The 18,092-nt window shown below is 39.1% G+C and overlaps 1 protein-coding gene across 1 annotated transcript in view; it reads right to left on the minus strand.

Moving 5' to 3' along the window:
* The window catches only part of LOC133010375 (inactive N-acetylated-alpha-linked acidic dipeptidase-like protein 2), a 310,384-nt gene that overhangs the window by 221,576 nt on the left and 70,716 nt on the right, over positions 1 to 18,092 (minus strand). Inside the window, exons 4-5 of the mRNA XM_061077932.1 lie at positions 16,516 to 16,783; positions 3,846 to 3,965 (exon numbers count right to left, since the gene is read on the minus strand). Of these exons, the coding sequence (XP_060933915.1) occupies positions 3,846 to 3,965; positions 16,516 to 16,783 (388 nt within the window). The remainder of the gene's footprint in view (positions 1 to 3,845; positions 3,966 to 16,515; positions 16,784 to 18,092) is intronic.

The following is an 18,092-nucleotide window of genomic DNA, read 5'->3' on the forward strand; positions in this document are numbered from 1 at the left end:
AAGTTGGTGCACTAGTAAAAAAATTACTGACGTGACTTCTGACTTTGTTGTTGTATTCCTCCTGATGATTATGCTGCATTGCTGTTTATAAAGCTGCTTCATTTATAAACAGTCGAGAGGAGATTGTGAGTGGGAGGACGAGCGCTGCAGCTGCTCCGTGCAGAGCTGAATTTCACTGTTGTCCATATAGGAGATGTAGCGTCCTTGTTTTTTTATGAGCATGGTTGACCATTACTGAATATGTGACACCAGCCATGGTCATTCCCCTCTCATAACAACTGTCCTTCACTTGGAAACAGACACACATCTACACACACACATACTCACACACACATACACACACACACACACGCACACACACAAAATAAAACACACCGATGTAAATATGTCCATGCACATGAATCACAGGCACTATGCTTTGCACACTTGATTTCATTTGAACTTGAACTTACAGGTGACAAATTAAAGGAAAAACCAGCTTAGTGTCTTAGAAAGGTGTCAAATATCATAGTCAATGTCATCCAGGAAGACACAATTTCCACCAGAATAGAAATGCCTAATTGCAGAATAAAGTTCACTCAGAACAACTTCATATTGATTTGCATTGATTCTTTCCTCGAAGGAGACAAGTAGACGCAAACCACAGCAGCAAACCGCCGCCCACTGCATAACAGAACCACCGATCCCCTCACTGTGGGGGTCAAACATTCAGGTCCTCATGTTTCTCTTAGTGTACGTCACATATGCACTCACCCACTTGTGAAGAATATGGTGAAGGATGACTCATTTGACCATACCACTCTATCACTTCCCACATCTGTGTGGACTGCTGCTTATGTTTTCTTGCATTCATCTTTGTGATGAGAGGTTTATGCACTGTAGCTCCACCTTAACATCCCTCTTCTCTATGTGGGTGTCGGAGGACTGTTCTTGCTGACACAGTCTCTTCATGTCCTGCACTGACATTCTCAGTCTCCTGGGATGGATGTTACAAATCACACCAATGCACGGGCATGACGGCCTTCAGCTGTGCGCTGTCGACCACAACTTCAGACCCTGTGTTCCGACTTCTTTAACCAGAGATCCAACTGCAGGTGTCACTGTAGTCGCTGTTCCTCCTGGAACAAAAGCCCGCTGAGCCTTTGTGAATGACGGTTCTGCCGTCCGTGTCTCAACTATGACCCCTTTCTTTCTCTTGCCATCTTTATACAAAATGTGAATCAACTGTTCTTGCCATTTTTATACATACCACGGGGGACGATGTCTTATTCATTTCTTAACTTTACCGTGCAGTGCATTTGTGTGGAAAAATATGTGTTTCTCCACTTGTTTACTCCTATTTTCTTTAAATTTGTCTGCCTGTCTCTGGTAAGAGAGGACACACACACACACACACACACACACACACACACACACACGACTGACATTCACATATGACATAGTCACGAGCATGAGGCAATGCACTTTTGTGAATAGATGTGCAAGAACATGACAATATACAGTAATGAGCTCACATTGTGATTCTACTCCGCCTCCTGAGTCGATATGAACGGGGCTAAGATATTTCAGCTACTTGCTCAAAACATGTGTTACGTGTGTGTGTGTGTGTCAAATAAGAACTGTGTGTGTGTGCAGTAGCGGGCCTGCAGTCACCGTCACACACTCATTAGTGAGAGTAAAAGGCTCATCAATCATTCTTCCCCACTTACATGTTAAGGACAATCATTTCTCTCAGCTGCTGACACACGGGGACATTGTGAAGCACACATGATCAAATTTGTCACAAAATGTGGGCGAGGGGGAAAAATGGGTCAGCAGCCTGTTACTAGAAGGGTCCCATGTGACGCCAGTCAATATCTGTTGTAATGGATTTTTAAAAGGCTCGCTATGTAAATGTAAATTCAGTAAGATGACCTCCTCTTTAAACATTTTCTCGACTTTTTTTCCTGGTAACCTCCATTTACTCCGGTTATGGCTCATTAGCAGCTATTTTTCTTCAACCTCACATTCACAAGTGAGTAAAATCCGATGAATAAAGCAAAGGAAAAAGCTAAAAATACAGCGATCAGCCACAACATTAAAACTGGGAATTGGTTTGGCTTAGCTTTCGCGGTTAATGATTTGATGATATTCTAGTAATTACAGAGACTGAATTTGTTAAAGAATAAAAGTTCAATTAGTGACCTGAAGTGAGACATAAGTTAACTTTGACAAAACAGTCCCAACCCAATGGCAATATGACTTCTGGTTCATTAGTTTATTCAGACTTTGGGAATATTGGCTTGTTTTTGTTTTTCCTAGAGTTTTTAAACATGTGGTCGCTATGTGCACGATAGGAGCAGTGTTTGTTGTTTTTCTTTTCTTTCTCTCCTCCTCCCATGTTTGCTCTACAGGTTAAATAAGCATGACTGGTCTCCACCTATGACTGGCCATGTTGTCTGTTTTGTCTTGATTAGCTGCTTGTTCAGAGGTATGTGGAGAAAGGTTGAGAATAATAGGTGAGTTTTGGGTACCCTGTACAGTTTCAGCCCAACTAAGTTATTGTTGTCCAGACACACCAGGTTATTGGATGGTGCTCCCCCATGTATTTGTTATGTTTCTGTAGAGAAGTAAAGTTTTTTTGTTTATTTGTTTGGGTTTGTTTTCAATGAAAGGTGTCAGTCTGGTTTTGTTGTTAAATCAATTTTGTTTGGCACAACCACATGGTCATCTTTTTCCTCCACATTTCTTTTGTGTGAACCTTTTGACTCCAGTTCATACACAGACAGGCAGCAGAACAATACTTTTTTTTCTTCAATGAATTGGATTGTTGTGTTTCTGTCTGCAGCTGCCCCCTAGACGTATCCAGGAGACGTAACATATTAATACAGACAAGTGGTGGTGTTTAAATCTGAAATATTGATTATTCAACACTCATCGTATAGATAGATGATACATTTTAAATAACCTCTGAAAAGTTTTTTGTTTATTTGTAGTTTAAAATATCAATTCATCAAATGTAAGAAGTCAATGGTAGAAAATCTATGATTCACCATCCAAAATTACAATTTTGCACAGTATCACACTTTATATTACCTTTGTATGTTTAAATGTATTTAGTGAGCTAACATGTAATTATGTTAAAAACCACTTAAAGTAAACATTTCCATTTCTCATCTCACACAAGACCTTACCCCAAGAGTATGTATTCAGGTTTGCATAATCAAATTACTTTTAATTGAGTGGAAACTGCAGATAAATGAATCCATAATTAACATGTAAGTAGATGTTTATGTTTTGATTAACTGGATAGGAATTTATATTTTCCCTGCCATTTTCTAATTGACTGGGGAAAAAAACAGCTTGGAGCAGAATGTGGCACACATCCAAGCAGAAAGAGGGAGAATCAATCAATGCGTTGGTAATGCTATTTCTTACGAAGGCAAATGGATTCAGACATCTTTGCACTGAAGACGTGTAGACGCACGAGTCAGGTATGATACATTTACGGCAGATATAATATAAAGAATTAGTAGTGCATGACTAGACATGAAATATACCCTGTTCAGGTGGCTTTGCAGTCAGCTGCAGTTTCTTCAGAGACCGGTGAGCCATGCCTTCCTGGATACAAGTGCATTAAAATACCTGAGATAATTTTTGGAAACCTGGTTTTAAAAAAGCCTTTATTATAGGAAAATCTGGGTTTTGAGTCATACCATGCTCTTGCTTTTAAAGATCAAAAGATCTAATTTCTCCGTCTGAGTGAATATTTTTCCTGCTGTAGCATCAGGTAAATCTCAAGTGGAGCATTAAATCACACGTGTAATTCTCTTATCGGCAGAGCCGTGGCACAGCTTTAATCTTACCTTGTACAGCAAGGGTGCTTGGCCAAGCTTGACCATGGCAATCCGGTTGGTGAGGTTCAGGCTGTCTTTGGCTCTCCGCAGGTCATCCACACTCCCGTACTGAACATCCACCACCTCTCCCTGGTGAGGAGAAAACAGCACAGAGGCGCAGGGATCAGCCATTACTAATATCGCACTAAAAGCCCTTTCATCAAAGGTTTTCCCAAGATATTAGTGTGTAATAATGTACCAGGCAGATGTTAGGTGGCCTTTATGCCTTCATGTGCCTCAGACAGCTGTGTGCTCACCGGCTCAAAAACCACTAAAATTGGCTATAGAAAAGTGCTGCATATACAGTGGAAGCCCGTGTGGGAATGAGCAAATGTAACTTGTAGTGTAAAGTACTTTAAGTGGTTGATGAGGTAAGGCAAGGCCGTTTAATTTATAAAGCATATGTCATACATGGTGGTAGACTTAAGATTCAACAACACACGGTCAAAATTTAAAGGAAATCTATTTCAAATCAAGCATTTATATAAATATATAGTTAATAAAATGCTAACACACGATGATGGTATGACCTTGTACATTTTATTTGTCAAAATTCATCTTTGGTTGCCTGTGTTGAGATCAGTTTAAAGGGGTACACAATATTTGGTTTAGCAAATTTGATGTTAGTTACTTAAAATCTGATGTCTACATGATTTGAAGAATTTAAGATGTCCAGGACCAGATGACTTCCTTCTTGACATTCATGATGTCATCAGTCACTTGGGTGAAGAGTGTGTTTGCAATTGTGTGTGTATGTGTGTGTGTGTGTGTGTGTGTGTGTGTGTGTGTGTGTGTGTGTGTGTGTGTGTGTGTGTGTCAGATTGAGTGAGTGTCATCATATACCAAATTAAGTGACCTAGAAGTTGTTGAGGAAAGTCAAAGCATTACTTTTTGGGGTCCATCCCTCTCTTTCTCTCTTTCTGTGTGTCTCCCATCTCTCTCCCTCATTTTCTCCCTCTTTCTCTCTTTCTCTCTCCCCTGGCTTCTCACTGCATCACCTGGGTCTGATTCATTTTTCATGTGGCCTGGGGGCGAGTGTAACACAATGCTGCAGTGGAGAGAAAACTGGGGGTGATAGGGAGAGAATGAGAGCGAGGGGGAGCCTGAGTTTGTGCGTGTGCGTGCGCCAGTGAGAGAGAGAGAGCAGATCTTTTTGCATCAGGAGAGCCCAGGAGAGGAGAGAGCGAGAGAGATTTATCACTCCTGCCTGCATTTGCATCATAAAAGGCCTCCATTTAAACTGCAGACCATGGAACAGTATGAGACGCAGCAAATTGAAATACAGAGTAACCTCTATAAGCACCGAGAGGGTGCTACTTGAACTAGATCCATCTCTCTTCTTCCTCTCTGAAATTTGTCTTTAATTTCATCTCTGGGAGGTAATGAAATTAACAATATAGGCTAAGTAGCCTCTCTACGACAGCGAGCATCATTCTCTTGTTCAGAGGAGGATCTTTTCTTTTCTTCGCTCAGCCTGACATTCAAGAGTTTTTCATTGAGCATTTGAAGGATGATGAAGGCCAAGACTTCTTGGCGAATTGTATCGGTGGCCACTATTTTTTTCCCCCGTCAAATTATAAATATTCAGTGTATCTGCTGAAGCCCTTGCTGGTGTTGTTAAACTGCATTTAATCCAATCGAGAAAAGTAGAACTCTGAAAGTCGTGCGATTGAAATATTCCAAGGTGTTAATGGCTTCCTGAGCTTAAGAGTTCATCCACACCCTCTCCAGAGAAGAGTATTTACTCCAGCTTGTATTTATGAAGTGTTTCAAAAAGGAATCAGTCCACACTGGCCAGAAATTCTCTCAGACACTTTTTTTCTCCACTTTTAGTTCAGTTTTTTTTTACCAGATGAGCTCATTACAGACAGTTTTGCCAGTTACTTTTGTGACTGACTGTGTGTGATGGTTTATCTCTGCAGGAACATGGCTCATCTTCTTCTTTGCAGTAACAGAAAATAAAGCTTTGCTACAGTAATAGGTAAATAATCTCAACAGAAGTAAATTAAAAAAAAGCAACTCAAAGGTAAAGTGCTCAGCATCTCCATAAAAAACAAACTTAAACTGTCACCTGCTTATTTATCATGAAGGATATCGCAACTTAATGCCGACACTTAAAATTCAATGCAGTTAATATTTGGTATTTCTTTATCTTAAAATTTATATTATTTTCATTATAATACTATTTTAGCTGAACTGTAATAATTAAGAGATGTTATGATTTACATCCCAAAACTGGCTGATATCATCAAGAAGATGTAACATATGCTTTCCATGGAGGGGGTCCACCGCCCTATAGGGAGTTTTCAGCATCATGCTGTGCTGCACAATACATGCATAGTGCAGCCTCAATACACCTGTAGGCAGTGAAAAACAATACAACGCACCCTTGTCCTGTACAATAACTGCATTTGGATAAGCAGTTTAACAAACTTAATGTACAACAACATTATTAAGCACTTTATTCATCTCTGTTTTTTTTTGTTTTTTTTTTATAAACAAGGTTGTTAACTCATTGAATTACTCACATATTAACCTACGCATAATCTTACTTCTTTGAGCTTTTTTTATCCATATATGGTGCTCCCAACATGTAAATACTACTGAGACGGTGTTCAGATTAAAATAAAAACAGATTTTTGAAAAATATTTTCAGTCCTCAGCTGACTTTATTCTAAACGATTTGATATATAAATGAAAACCTTAACCTATATTAAAATGAGGGGTTGTAATTGAAAGCAAATCTGTGAAACATAAATATGTATGATTTTCTCTTTTTGGCTCTATGTGAAAGGCTGACAGAGAAAAGGAGAACAGCCATGTGAGGAAAAGACAGAGCAGGTCATGGATTGTTTGCAGTCTTCTGATTGAAGGCTGCTCAGATACACACTGTAATTAACTCTTATCACATGAAGTAAATGAAGTGTCTTCACAGTCACACTGTCATTATGTCAGACAACAAGGAGAGGCAGGCTGAGAGAGGGCGAGTGTTGGGAAAGCTTCAGACTTCACAAGCTGCCAGTAACCGCACATTATGATAATTTCAACTTCAGTAAAGCTGAAATTGAGATGTAACATGTTATTGATTCAATTCGTCATGTCATAAAAAATAGGTTGGAACGAGACATAAATAGAAATACAGACTGAAATACTATGCATTCAAAAATGACTGTTTTGTTGTTGGCACACTAATAAGATGGGTAACATTTTGTGAGATTCCTTAAAATGCCAAAAACCCAAACTTGGTTGATAAAGATGCTCCTGATTACTCGGGTTTGCGAGTATTTGTGTGTATATGTGTTTGTGTTTGTGTGTGTGTGTGTGTGTGGGTGGGTGTGTGTGTGTCAGATGTCTTTGTGTGCAAAGGTAAGCCTGAATATCTGTGCCCATGAGATAGAAAACCAATTACACTACAATGACAAACTGCTGTTTTTAAATTATTTTAGCTAACTTAAAATGAAATAACATTGTTCTATTGATCTTAAATTATAAGCTTAAAAAGACAGATGTTGACTAATGTATTGTAAACCAGGAATATGTCAAATCCATGTGAATTTTTGTCACATTAAGAGGGGGATATTTGTATTTTGAATCATTCAGTTTATTCCTCTCTACTAATGCAAAATTATAGCCTTAAAAACTCGGGTAGTTATTACTACTCAGATGCATTATAATGTGGCTTAGCTATATTATTTTTAATTACAATTACTAACTTTTGTTTGAAGGGCATGGTCACGATATATGCTTAAAGAAGTCCACAATCTAAACGTGTCCCTGTTTCACCGTTCAGAGTCACAATCCTGTGGATTCATTCTTGTGGAGACAGTAGCTGCAGAACATTTATAATCACTTGTGCTCATATTTGCATATTAATGTGGAAAAACTGCTTTTCTTGAGAAGGCAAGAACTCCATTAAGCTCGGAGAGACAGAGTTCATATTAATTGCAGTCATGATTTATGTGAAGATAACTGTGATGACATAGCACTTCTTTCTAAATAACCTCAATTACCTTAATTACAGATCTTATTAGTATAACTTAACATATTAAAAGCATTGTGGTTGGTTAGGGATTAGGCAGTTTGAGTGTCTTGTTAATTTAAAACCTGTCTATTAACTAATTATATAGACTGAAGAGCAGTATACAATGGTATATAAGATTAAGGCTGTTTTTGGTTTGGTGGGAAACAGTTTGAGAAAATGTCTCTCAGTATTTGAACGCTGTTTATTATCATTAAAGATATTTGGCTGCTCTGAAAGTGAGTTAAGTCTGTACTTCTGTACTTCAAGATTCGTTTGTAAAATATAAAAGATGATTTAATTAGGTGAAAAGACAAACGCAAAGTAAAATGACAGGGCCTCCAGAGTAATTAGGTAATTATGTAGTTGATGTTGGTATATACTTAGTTATTCATTAAAAACACAATGTTTAGAATGTAGCTTGCAGTTTACACAGTGAAGGCAAATTGTCAAGATGTCAAATTTGAGTTTATGAATGGAAAAACTGCACTTACAGAGGTAGGTGAACCTGAACAGTATTAAACACATAGGCCTACCCACATATTGTTAACCCACTGGATGCATTAGTACTAGTAGAAAAACAAAGAAAAAAAATTATGAAATGCATTATAGTGGTGTATTGGTGTGGTGGGCTGTTTGTGTGTTAGTGGTTACATAAGTGTGGGGGTGTTTTTTAAGAATGTAGAGGAGGTTAGAGGTTAGGTAGGGAGAAAAAAGAAGGTGTGTTACTAGATGCAAAAAGCCCAGAACCAATCATATGACCAGATTCTTCCGAAATTCTATTGTGATCGCATGAAGACAACAACGATCTACAAGGAAGAGAAGTCCTTAATCACCACTTCCCCTGTGATGATCTTCCCAGCCTAAGCTGTGTGCATGTCCCCTGCCTGCAGATGGAGCCTTTAGTTTTTGCCTGGCACACCAACCCTCCAGCGGCAGAGTCAGCTTGAGGACAAGGAGATGGGGGGGACCTTCAGAGGAGGACCCAAACATAGCTTCCTGCCCTCACTGACTTGGCTGTGTTTGTCTCCCAAAGGCATAGACTGATGGCATAGGTTCTGTCAGCCTGGTACTATGCTCTACAGCTCAGCAGTTTCATTCACTGTCTCCTGCATCCACCTTCCTGCTCTCTCGCTCTCTCTCTCTCTCTCTCTCTCTCTCTCTCTCTCTCTCTCTCTCTCTCTCTCTCTCTCAATGCAATATTCAACCCTTTGCCCATGACATCAGCTGTACTCTGATGGTCTAAGCTTTCAGTTTTGACACAGGAAGAACCAATTGTGCTGCTCTTCAGAGAGTCCTCTTTGGCCAAGATACTTCAACCCCCATGAACCAACTGAGGCTCTTCAGAGCAGCTGGGCTCCCACTTGTGTCCTCAATTCTTTCCAAGGCAAATGATGGTTGTGACCATCATGACCAGCCATTGTCTAGTGAGTCAAGACACTGATCAAGATCTGTCTTTTAGTCTTGGAATGGAAGTGAGGGTGACCAAACGCCGCTTTATTTCCCCTTCTTTCTAATTAGTCAAATTTCATGTCACAGCTATCTTTTACCTTTTCATCTCACTGCCCTTTACTGGTTTGGGGTACTAGCACTCTACTCTTTTTGACAAGGCAGTATGGCGTGAGCCACCTTTCTCTTTTTTGAAATTCTTAAATTAGAACATGGTAGGTTATGGGTTAATGGTTTCACTTGTCACATGCTCAGCTTGCATTAGCCCATGTCGGTGTTGACAGAGAATACAGTGATCTGGCAGCAAAGCTTGACAAACTTAACCTCTACTGAAGCTCATTGGGTGCTATGAAAACTTAGTCCAATTCTTTCTCCACAAGTGCACTGAATAGAAAAAATTAATATATCCAATTTTATCCAAACTACAGAAGAAGAGAAGTTGGTGTGTTTGGGGGAGAGGAAGTGAATATCGGGTTTTGCCTGCAGCTTTTCCATGGAAAGGCTTAAAATGATTATGTACTGTATAAAGCATTAATGAGGTTTTTGGTGTTGCCATGTTGCGTCACATAATGAAGCCTGCTCCTTTACCCCAGCTTACCTTCCACTTTGTCATTTGCATCCCGCTGGATCTGAAGTGAATTGAATTTGTCCTCTACATAAATCATTCCTGTCAAAAGAGCTAACAGGTCAAACCATGACTCAGAGGACAACAAAAAAAAGCAGGTACAACAACAAGACGATTGGATAAAAAAAACACAGCTATATGAAACCAAACAGCAGTTTGTAAAAGTATGTGTTAAATATAGAATCTTGAAGGTTATTAATTAATTTAAAGCTTCACCTACTATTTTTACTTCAATAATGCACTTTTCCATGACAAAATTACTAAACGATGGCATTCTAAAGGAAGCTTTCCTAGGAAACAAATACATGATTTGGGAAATTGTTTGGGGATGAAGGCTCCCGTAAGGAGTAGCCAACAGAATCCCATCTTTTCCTATCAGTCCAGTTTGAGCATCACTGCACCGGCTGCCCATTTAATTTAGAATACATTAATTACCTACAAGGCCATCCATGGCCTGGCCTCAGAATATATTATAGAGTTATTATTTTCTTAAAGCCCAACAGGCCCCTTAGACCACCTGATCAAAAACTCTTTGCTGTCTCAGCAACCAGACTGTCATCTGCAGACTACGCTCCGCTGCTCCTTAAATCCTTCCTCTAGTTTAGACTCACCTGCACAGGATAAATCTCTCATCTCCATTATCAGATCGTACTATTTTTACCTTTTACACTTTTTTAATTTAATTAATTTAAATTATTATATATGTTTTTATCAAACTAATAGTACCTGTTGTCTTATTTATTTAATACAATCTTAAATAAATACAGTTCATATTTACCTCAAGTAAGATTATCTTTGACAATTGCATTGTCCCTTGCTAATTATTTTCCCTTGATTTCCCCTGCTGTAATTAAGGGAAAATATTTCCCTTTGAGACACATTTAATCTTATATTCATCTTGTTACAGTTTATGTGAATTTATTTTATTTCATTTATCAAAATATCGAATTTGTTCATCAATGTATCAATGTATGGACTCAGTGCTGTTGATAAATATGTCGTAGTTTTCCAAAATTTTGTAGGCTGGTTTCATGGTTTTCTTTTCATGCAGAAATAACTTTTTCCTGAAGCTTAATAAGTGCCACATGAATCAGATGTATTGTCATTATTACAATTTTTATTTACTATAAATGCTGTATCCAGTAAAATTGATCAAACAGGGCAGTTGTAGGAAGGTGGTCGTGTTGTCAGGTTTGGCACAGGATCATATTTTGGGGGTATTTTTTAACAACGTTTATAATATGGTCTGTTAAGGTACGCAATATATTTAGTGAAGTCAGCTTCATTCATTTAAGAGTAACAGTACTGGTTAAAGTTATTGAGAAAGGCAAACTGATAGAATAGAATGTACATTTATATTTAAGTAGTATGATTAATATCAAGCCCGGGAACATGTTCTGTTATTTATCCAGGAAATTCATTACAAAAATCACAAGTTACCATCTGTTACAGTGTAAGTCCATGCAGTATTTACTTACTCTACCAACGTATTCATGTGTGTCTTACATGTTCTTACATGTCCTTACAGCTGTGACCAGATGGTCCTGAGGCCCTGCAGGGAGGCTGTTCTCTCGCTTCACTTGATGGATAACACCCTCTGGTGAATGTGTACTGCACCAGAATGACTTTCTGCACTTCATGGATGTTGATGTCGCCCGGGATGCTGCTTGTGTATTTTCTCAGCGTGTTCTTCACAAGTTATATGGCTCCTCTGACAGCTCGGTCTGTCGCTTTCCACAACGAACACTGTCCTTCAATACTGGTTCTTCTCTTACTCAAGAATAAATAACCCCACATTCTATTTCCTGTGCTTCTTGTGTTCTGCACAATGAAGGCTACTAATGAAACATTCCTACTTACTCGTAAACTGAATAGAAATTCTACAGTTGTATTCTTTACAACATATTCTTTAAAAGGGCAAATCACACAATCTGCTGTAACGCTATAACAAACAGTACATTACCATGTGCTGGTATGCGATTAGTAAAAGCAAGTCCCTGTAGTGCCAAGTGAAAGCGTAGGTTTTTCAGGCAATTGGCATCATTACTCTGAAAAACATACCCTGTAAGCCGAAGGTCGCAGGGTCAAACCCCACCGTGTCCACTCTGTCCAACAGTTCCGACTCAGTCTAATGGAGGTGTCACATCCTAAGACACTTTGAATAGTTGCTTGTCTGCAGTAACCCGGCGCACTCAGAATCCATTTAACGTCTTAAGCTGTTTACATGAAGATTAGATTCTCCATGACTGAGCTGCTATGTAACCATGAATAAGCAAGTTAAAAATTATTATCCCATCCCTCTCCTCTTCTTATTAACTACTGAAGTTTTCGAAAGTATTTATATCAGGATGGACCCATGTGGGTTAGTGTCAATTGGACAAAAAAAATGACTTGAACGAAGTCTGAAATGGAGCGACGCCTGCGAGCTATAGTTCAGCCAGCCAACTCGAGCAGCGCTGCTCCAATCATGTGACATACCTCATGCTCCACAACCATCTATAATATACACCCACCTTCTCAGGTGGTCTATTTAAGCAGAGACGGTTGCTTCAGCCCCTCCACCCCCCATCATCCACCTGTAGGCTCCGACGGGGGTTACAAGTATTTGCTGATCACTCCCCTCATATCTGTGTAATCATATGGGGGAGTCTAGACGACAAACACTTTACCTGTTCTACTGCTGCAATAAACGTTTGAATGTGAGTTGTCTGACTGAACTAGTGTTGAATAATATATTATCAATAATTTCAAGCTAAATTCTGACTCAAAACATATATTGACACGATACAAGTTTATTAAAAGTACTGACCTCTGAGATAGCTAGCAGTACGTCGCTGAGATGTTTATTAAAAAGTACTCAAATGAAAATCAACTTGCAATCATGTTCCTGGTCGTGGGCTGCTACTGTAGCCTCTTAGTTTTTGTAAATGGTGAATACATACTCCCCTGTATTATCATAGAGAATAAGGGAACAATTATTTCAAGAAAAAATGATCTGTTAATCAACGTATTAATCAATTAATAATTAAGTCTAATTAATAATAAATTGTCCCTTTATGTGTGCGATATGTGTGCTATTATTGTACTAAGTTACTGTGTTCTTTCCAGGTGATAAAACTAGAAGGGTGTATCCTCTAACACCTTACCTCCTTGGGTCAGTTTACTAGTTGTTTTTTTTACGAGTATTCATGCAGACAGACAGGTAAGGGGTTGATAATAGGCTGAGGTAGAAGGAGACAATTTTGGAAAAAGGGTGAATTCAGGTTAGAATTCTGTAGTTAGAAGACATTTAAAAGATTATATAAAGGTAAAAAATGTTCATGTACAGTGTAAAACAGATATCAGAATAAAGCACAGACATCAAAATTGCAAAAACAGACGTCCCACATTACCCAAATTCAGCCTAAAAAAGATTGTATTCTGGGTACATGCTATCATCCTTAAAAACAAAGTACTAAAAATTAAAATACTTCAAAATGATGACTGGTAATAGTGGTGTGATAGCCTTAGTTGCCCAAATGGTAAAAAAAAAACAAAGTGTGTTTTTTGAGGAGAAGCACCACTCAGTATCTGGTTTTAAATTTAAATTTGGTAAATTTAAAATAATGTTTAATTTTCCTATTAATGTTTTTTGGACAATGCTTACAGAATGATGCATACTTTTCCATTGTTATCATGGGAAATCTATGTACAATCCAAGCGTTTTGTGTTAAATTAAGAGGGTAAAAATACATTTAATCATTCAGTTTATTCTTCTCTATTATTGCTCAGTTATTTTATTGTAACATAAAAAAACCCACTGGTGATTACACAGGTGAAGCCCACCCGCCTCCTCAATTCACAGCTCCAGAGCTCCGTCTCCCTCAATATCCCTCAATTTAAGTCTCCCAGTAAACCTACTCTCCAGACAATGGCCTCAAACAGTTTCGAAATACATACCAACGTGAATGATGAACAAAATTAAATTTACTATCAGGCATCATCAAATGCATCAGGCATACAGTCTCCAGCAGTGTGGACATCATTATGGTGTAGCTCATAACTAAGTTAGTAAACACTAAATTTGTATTTATTAAACTGTGCTCCCTTGGTGAACTAGACATAAGTTACTGGTTGCAATTTTTAGCTTCTCAGGCGATTTACACACACAACATGCATAGGCAGCACTAATTAGAAGCTAGATGAGACCAGGCTTTCGCAAAGTTATCGTAGAGATATGCTGAAGTTTTACGGAAGATTGTTTTTAGAATGCAAGCACTAACAAACTCAAGGGATGCACATGTCAGGGTTTATTGACAACTGACAAGTTGTGAGACTCGATCACACTTGACTTGACCAGACCCACAAACAGCACCCTCTTGCTTCCCGTTCTCAAACACACACACGCGCACACACACACACACACACACGCACACACACACACACACACACACACACACACACACACACACACACAGAGACACGATGCATCCTTCATATATTGTTTGTTAGAGCATAGTCCCTGCAGCACCAGCGAAACAGTGCCACCAAGAGCAGAACTTATTATCCCAGTATACTTGCACTGGGCCGCCATCCATCCAACACAACAGCCATGTTTAATTGTCTGAAAGCCATGTTTAGAGTCAGCAAACCGCCGCTTAATTCAAGGCAGCGTGCGGCAACGGAGCTGGGAAATAATCTGGTGATGGATGACTGTGACCCTCCTGTGGGTAGACTCCGACGAGTGGACAGCTGGATGGATCGAGCAAAGCGGAGAAAGGAGAGCAAGGGGAGAGGCGGGGAGAGAAAAAGAGGAGGAAAACTTGGTATTCAGAGACTGACTGCAACTTTTCATCTGTCCTCAGGCCGGGCAGAGGCTCAAGGGAATAACAAGCGTCTCCTTCAACCCTTTTCTCTGTTCCCAGGATACAGAGAAGTAAAGCCCTCTAAAAATAGTGTGACTATATTTCTTTGTGTGTGTGTTTGTGTGTGTGTGTGTGTGTGTGTGTGTGTGTGTGTGTGTGTGTGTGTGTGTGTGTGTGTGTGTGTGTGTGTGTGTGTGTGTGTGTGTGTGTGTGTTTGTGTGTGTCTGCTAGTGTGGGCGGACTACATGCATAATGACTTCCATTAACCTTCTCATTCCTGAAGGATGGTGGGAAAGATCCACAGTGCATCAAGCATGAAGCAAATACCATATTGAAGATTTCTACGGTTCCTGCATCAAGTCGGCTGGTGCTGTTCTAATCCTGCAGTCTATTCTTATCTAAGTGCATTGTGTAAAGTGTGTGAACTACCTCTTGTCTTGAAAATATGGCCTCAGGCACCCACCAAGAAAATTTCTCCTTCTGTTCTAGTATTTATAAGAAAATGAAACTCTATAGTATAACAACGTTGAATCCGGTGAACATACACTGTTTCATTCTGCAATGTGCATTTAATCTAAATCAAGTGCTGCATAAAAAGGAACACTTTTCCTTTCAAATTTCAAAGTGAGTAATTTGAACACAAACTATTTTTTACTTGTAGATATAACTGAATATGATTAATTTAATAGTTTTTCAAGGGGGTGACACACATTTGTTGCACAATTTATTGGTCTCATTCAGGTATCATACACACAAAGATCCATGACTTCACCTTGCACAGTTGTGGCACTCTCACTGTGTCAAAATTGGTGCACAGAGAGACAGACGGACAGACAGGCAGACAGATGCACATGTGCCACAGCTGCCTCTGTGGTGGTTCCTGCGTCTCTAGGACCACGATGACTCTCTCTCTTTCTCTCTCTCTCTTAATTGGGATGTTTCTTTCCCCTCCTTGTAAAAACTCAGCCGTCTTCTTTCACTGTGGGGTGTCACACTGCTCAGTTCAGTGTGATCGATCAATCCATCACTGTCACTAGATAAGATCCATCTAAATACTCGACAAGGCTCAGAATTCCCTCATTAGAAATTAAAGAGGCAAAGACTTTCCTTTCTGTTGTGCTACAAATGCATGAGAATTCACTCACATTTTTCAGGGCATCGCTCAACACACAACTCTAATAATTGTCTAGCCATTGCTTTGTATTAGTAGAATATGTTACAGATTTGACCACATTTACAGTCTTCTCGCTGGATAGGGACATTTAAAATCTCAAATCAGTGGTATTGGCGGATAAATAATCACCATTCATGTTAGAATTGCTGAGATAATGAGACAGTTAAACACTGCAGACAATCCCCAGCTCTTTAGTAAGTGATGTACAGTGGCAGGTCATTTAAAGGACCCTTCTCTATGTAGCCAATCAGTTTTTCACCAGAAAATACAAATATAAATATCATCTTTCGACTTGGCACTTGCAGGAAATAAAAGTGCTGTAATACCCTTGGACCCTGAACTGTGGCTTGCCAAGCTGTAGCGTTTTAAGCCAGAACCTCTCACAATGACCTTAAGTGCTGACCCTTCAGTGGCAAGAGGCTGGAGACTCAGATAATCTCACAATATGAAGATGGCAAAGGGGAGGGGAAGCAAGAGGAGAGTGCAGCTCCACGGAGGTTAACCCAAATCTCAAGGTATGTAAATTGTACCTGTAGACTTCCAACAGCGGAGTAGGCTGCGTAAGAGAACTGCTGCCTCGGCAGGTCGTTTGGGCCACGCTGGTCACAAGGGGTCCCGTTTGGCAGGAAACACTGGTGACTAGACCTGTCAGTGATTGTGTTGGGTGTGGAACCAGGCAGGCTGAGGAGGACTGTGTGATTGGATAGATGGACGTCAGTCAAACCGAGACCAACCCACTGCCTGTAGAGGTACCTGGCTCTGGCTTCCTCACTGTTATCCGGCAGGCTGGAGAAAGACCTGAAGGCAGTGGACAAATAGAAGTGCTTATTAATCATGCAATTCAACACTATGGATTACTGCAAAATAAAATAAATGATTACACTAAATTGATTATTGCTTTCAGATTTGACTGACAATGACCACAAACAGCAATAAGCAAAGTGCACATACAAAAGCTACAAGAAAAAAATCCTGTCATTGATAAATAAATAAAAACAAAGCTGAGTGAGAAAGAAGACTTATTCATTCATGTATCCTAATTGCAGGGAAGAGATTGTCAATAAAATGTGACCCCTGCATTATATGAGTCTCCGCTCCTGGTTTGTTTAGCGCTGGACGTTTACTCTCTTTATTGTTCTGACTCTGAGGAGACTCGAGGCTGCTGCTGTATTTCAGCCTATTGGTAAAAGAAAAGAAAAACACCATCCAGGAGACAGAGTCTTTCAGGAAGAGAAATGCTCTGAAACATAAAGTTTACACATAATGTAATAATATACTTCAAAATGTCTTAATTTTAACAAAGCCGATGTGTGGAATTGTAGGGTTAATAGCACAGAGATGGAGTAAAGTTGTGAGAAAAACTCTTCTGACATTAGTCATGAATTTAAGTCAAAAAACGATTTACTTCATAAGTCATACATACATTTATGGAAAAAAAGACAATATTCTCTGAAATTAAGACTTCCAAGTGAATCCTCAAAGCTTCTCTGAGAATACAGTTCCCACCATTTCCTCTTTGCCCTCAGTCTTCACTTGCCAGAACACTCACCTTTCCAATAAATATTTCACTCTATCACTTGTAGCTGTGTTCTGCATATGCAGAATAATAATACTACAATAATACACGTTCACACATCGAAACAGAAATTGTTCTGAGTGTTTCCTGAATTATACAAAAATAAATCTGATTGCACTGTACTGATTGCTGATTGCTTTGTGAGGTCATCCACTTCTCGACTGATGTCTTTGTTCTTGCCATATGACCCATGTCTCTCTCTCCCTCTCTGTCTCTCTCTCAAGCAGTATATTTATATAAGTATGTATGTGTACACATGGTATGATTTCAGCAGAGTTGTTAACAAGACAAACTCCAGTTATTTAGAGTTGGGAGAGTTGGAGCCTTATCTCAACTTTTACCCTCATTGTGTAAATGAGCTACTTCTGTGTTATGAGCTATACGTTTATTTCACAACCAAGTCTAAAATAATACTTTTAATGAGCTAAATGAATTGCATTCATGCAAACATAATTCAATTTGGATGCACAGCTCATTATATGAATGCCAAATAGTCATCATATCAACATCCAAATAATACCAAACATTGAT

This window comes from Limanda limanda, chromosome 9 (genome assembly GCF_963576545.1).
Source record: "Limanda limanda chromosome 9, fLimLim1.1, whole genome shotgun sequence".
Classification (NCBI taxonomy): Eukaryota; Metazoa; Chordata; class Actinopteri; order Pleuronectiformes; family Pleuronectidae; genus Limanda; species Limanda limanda.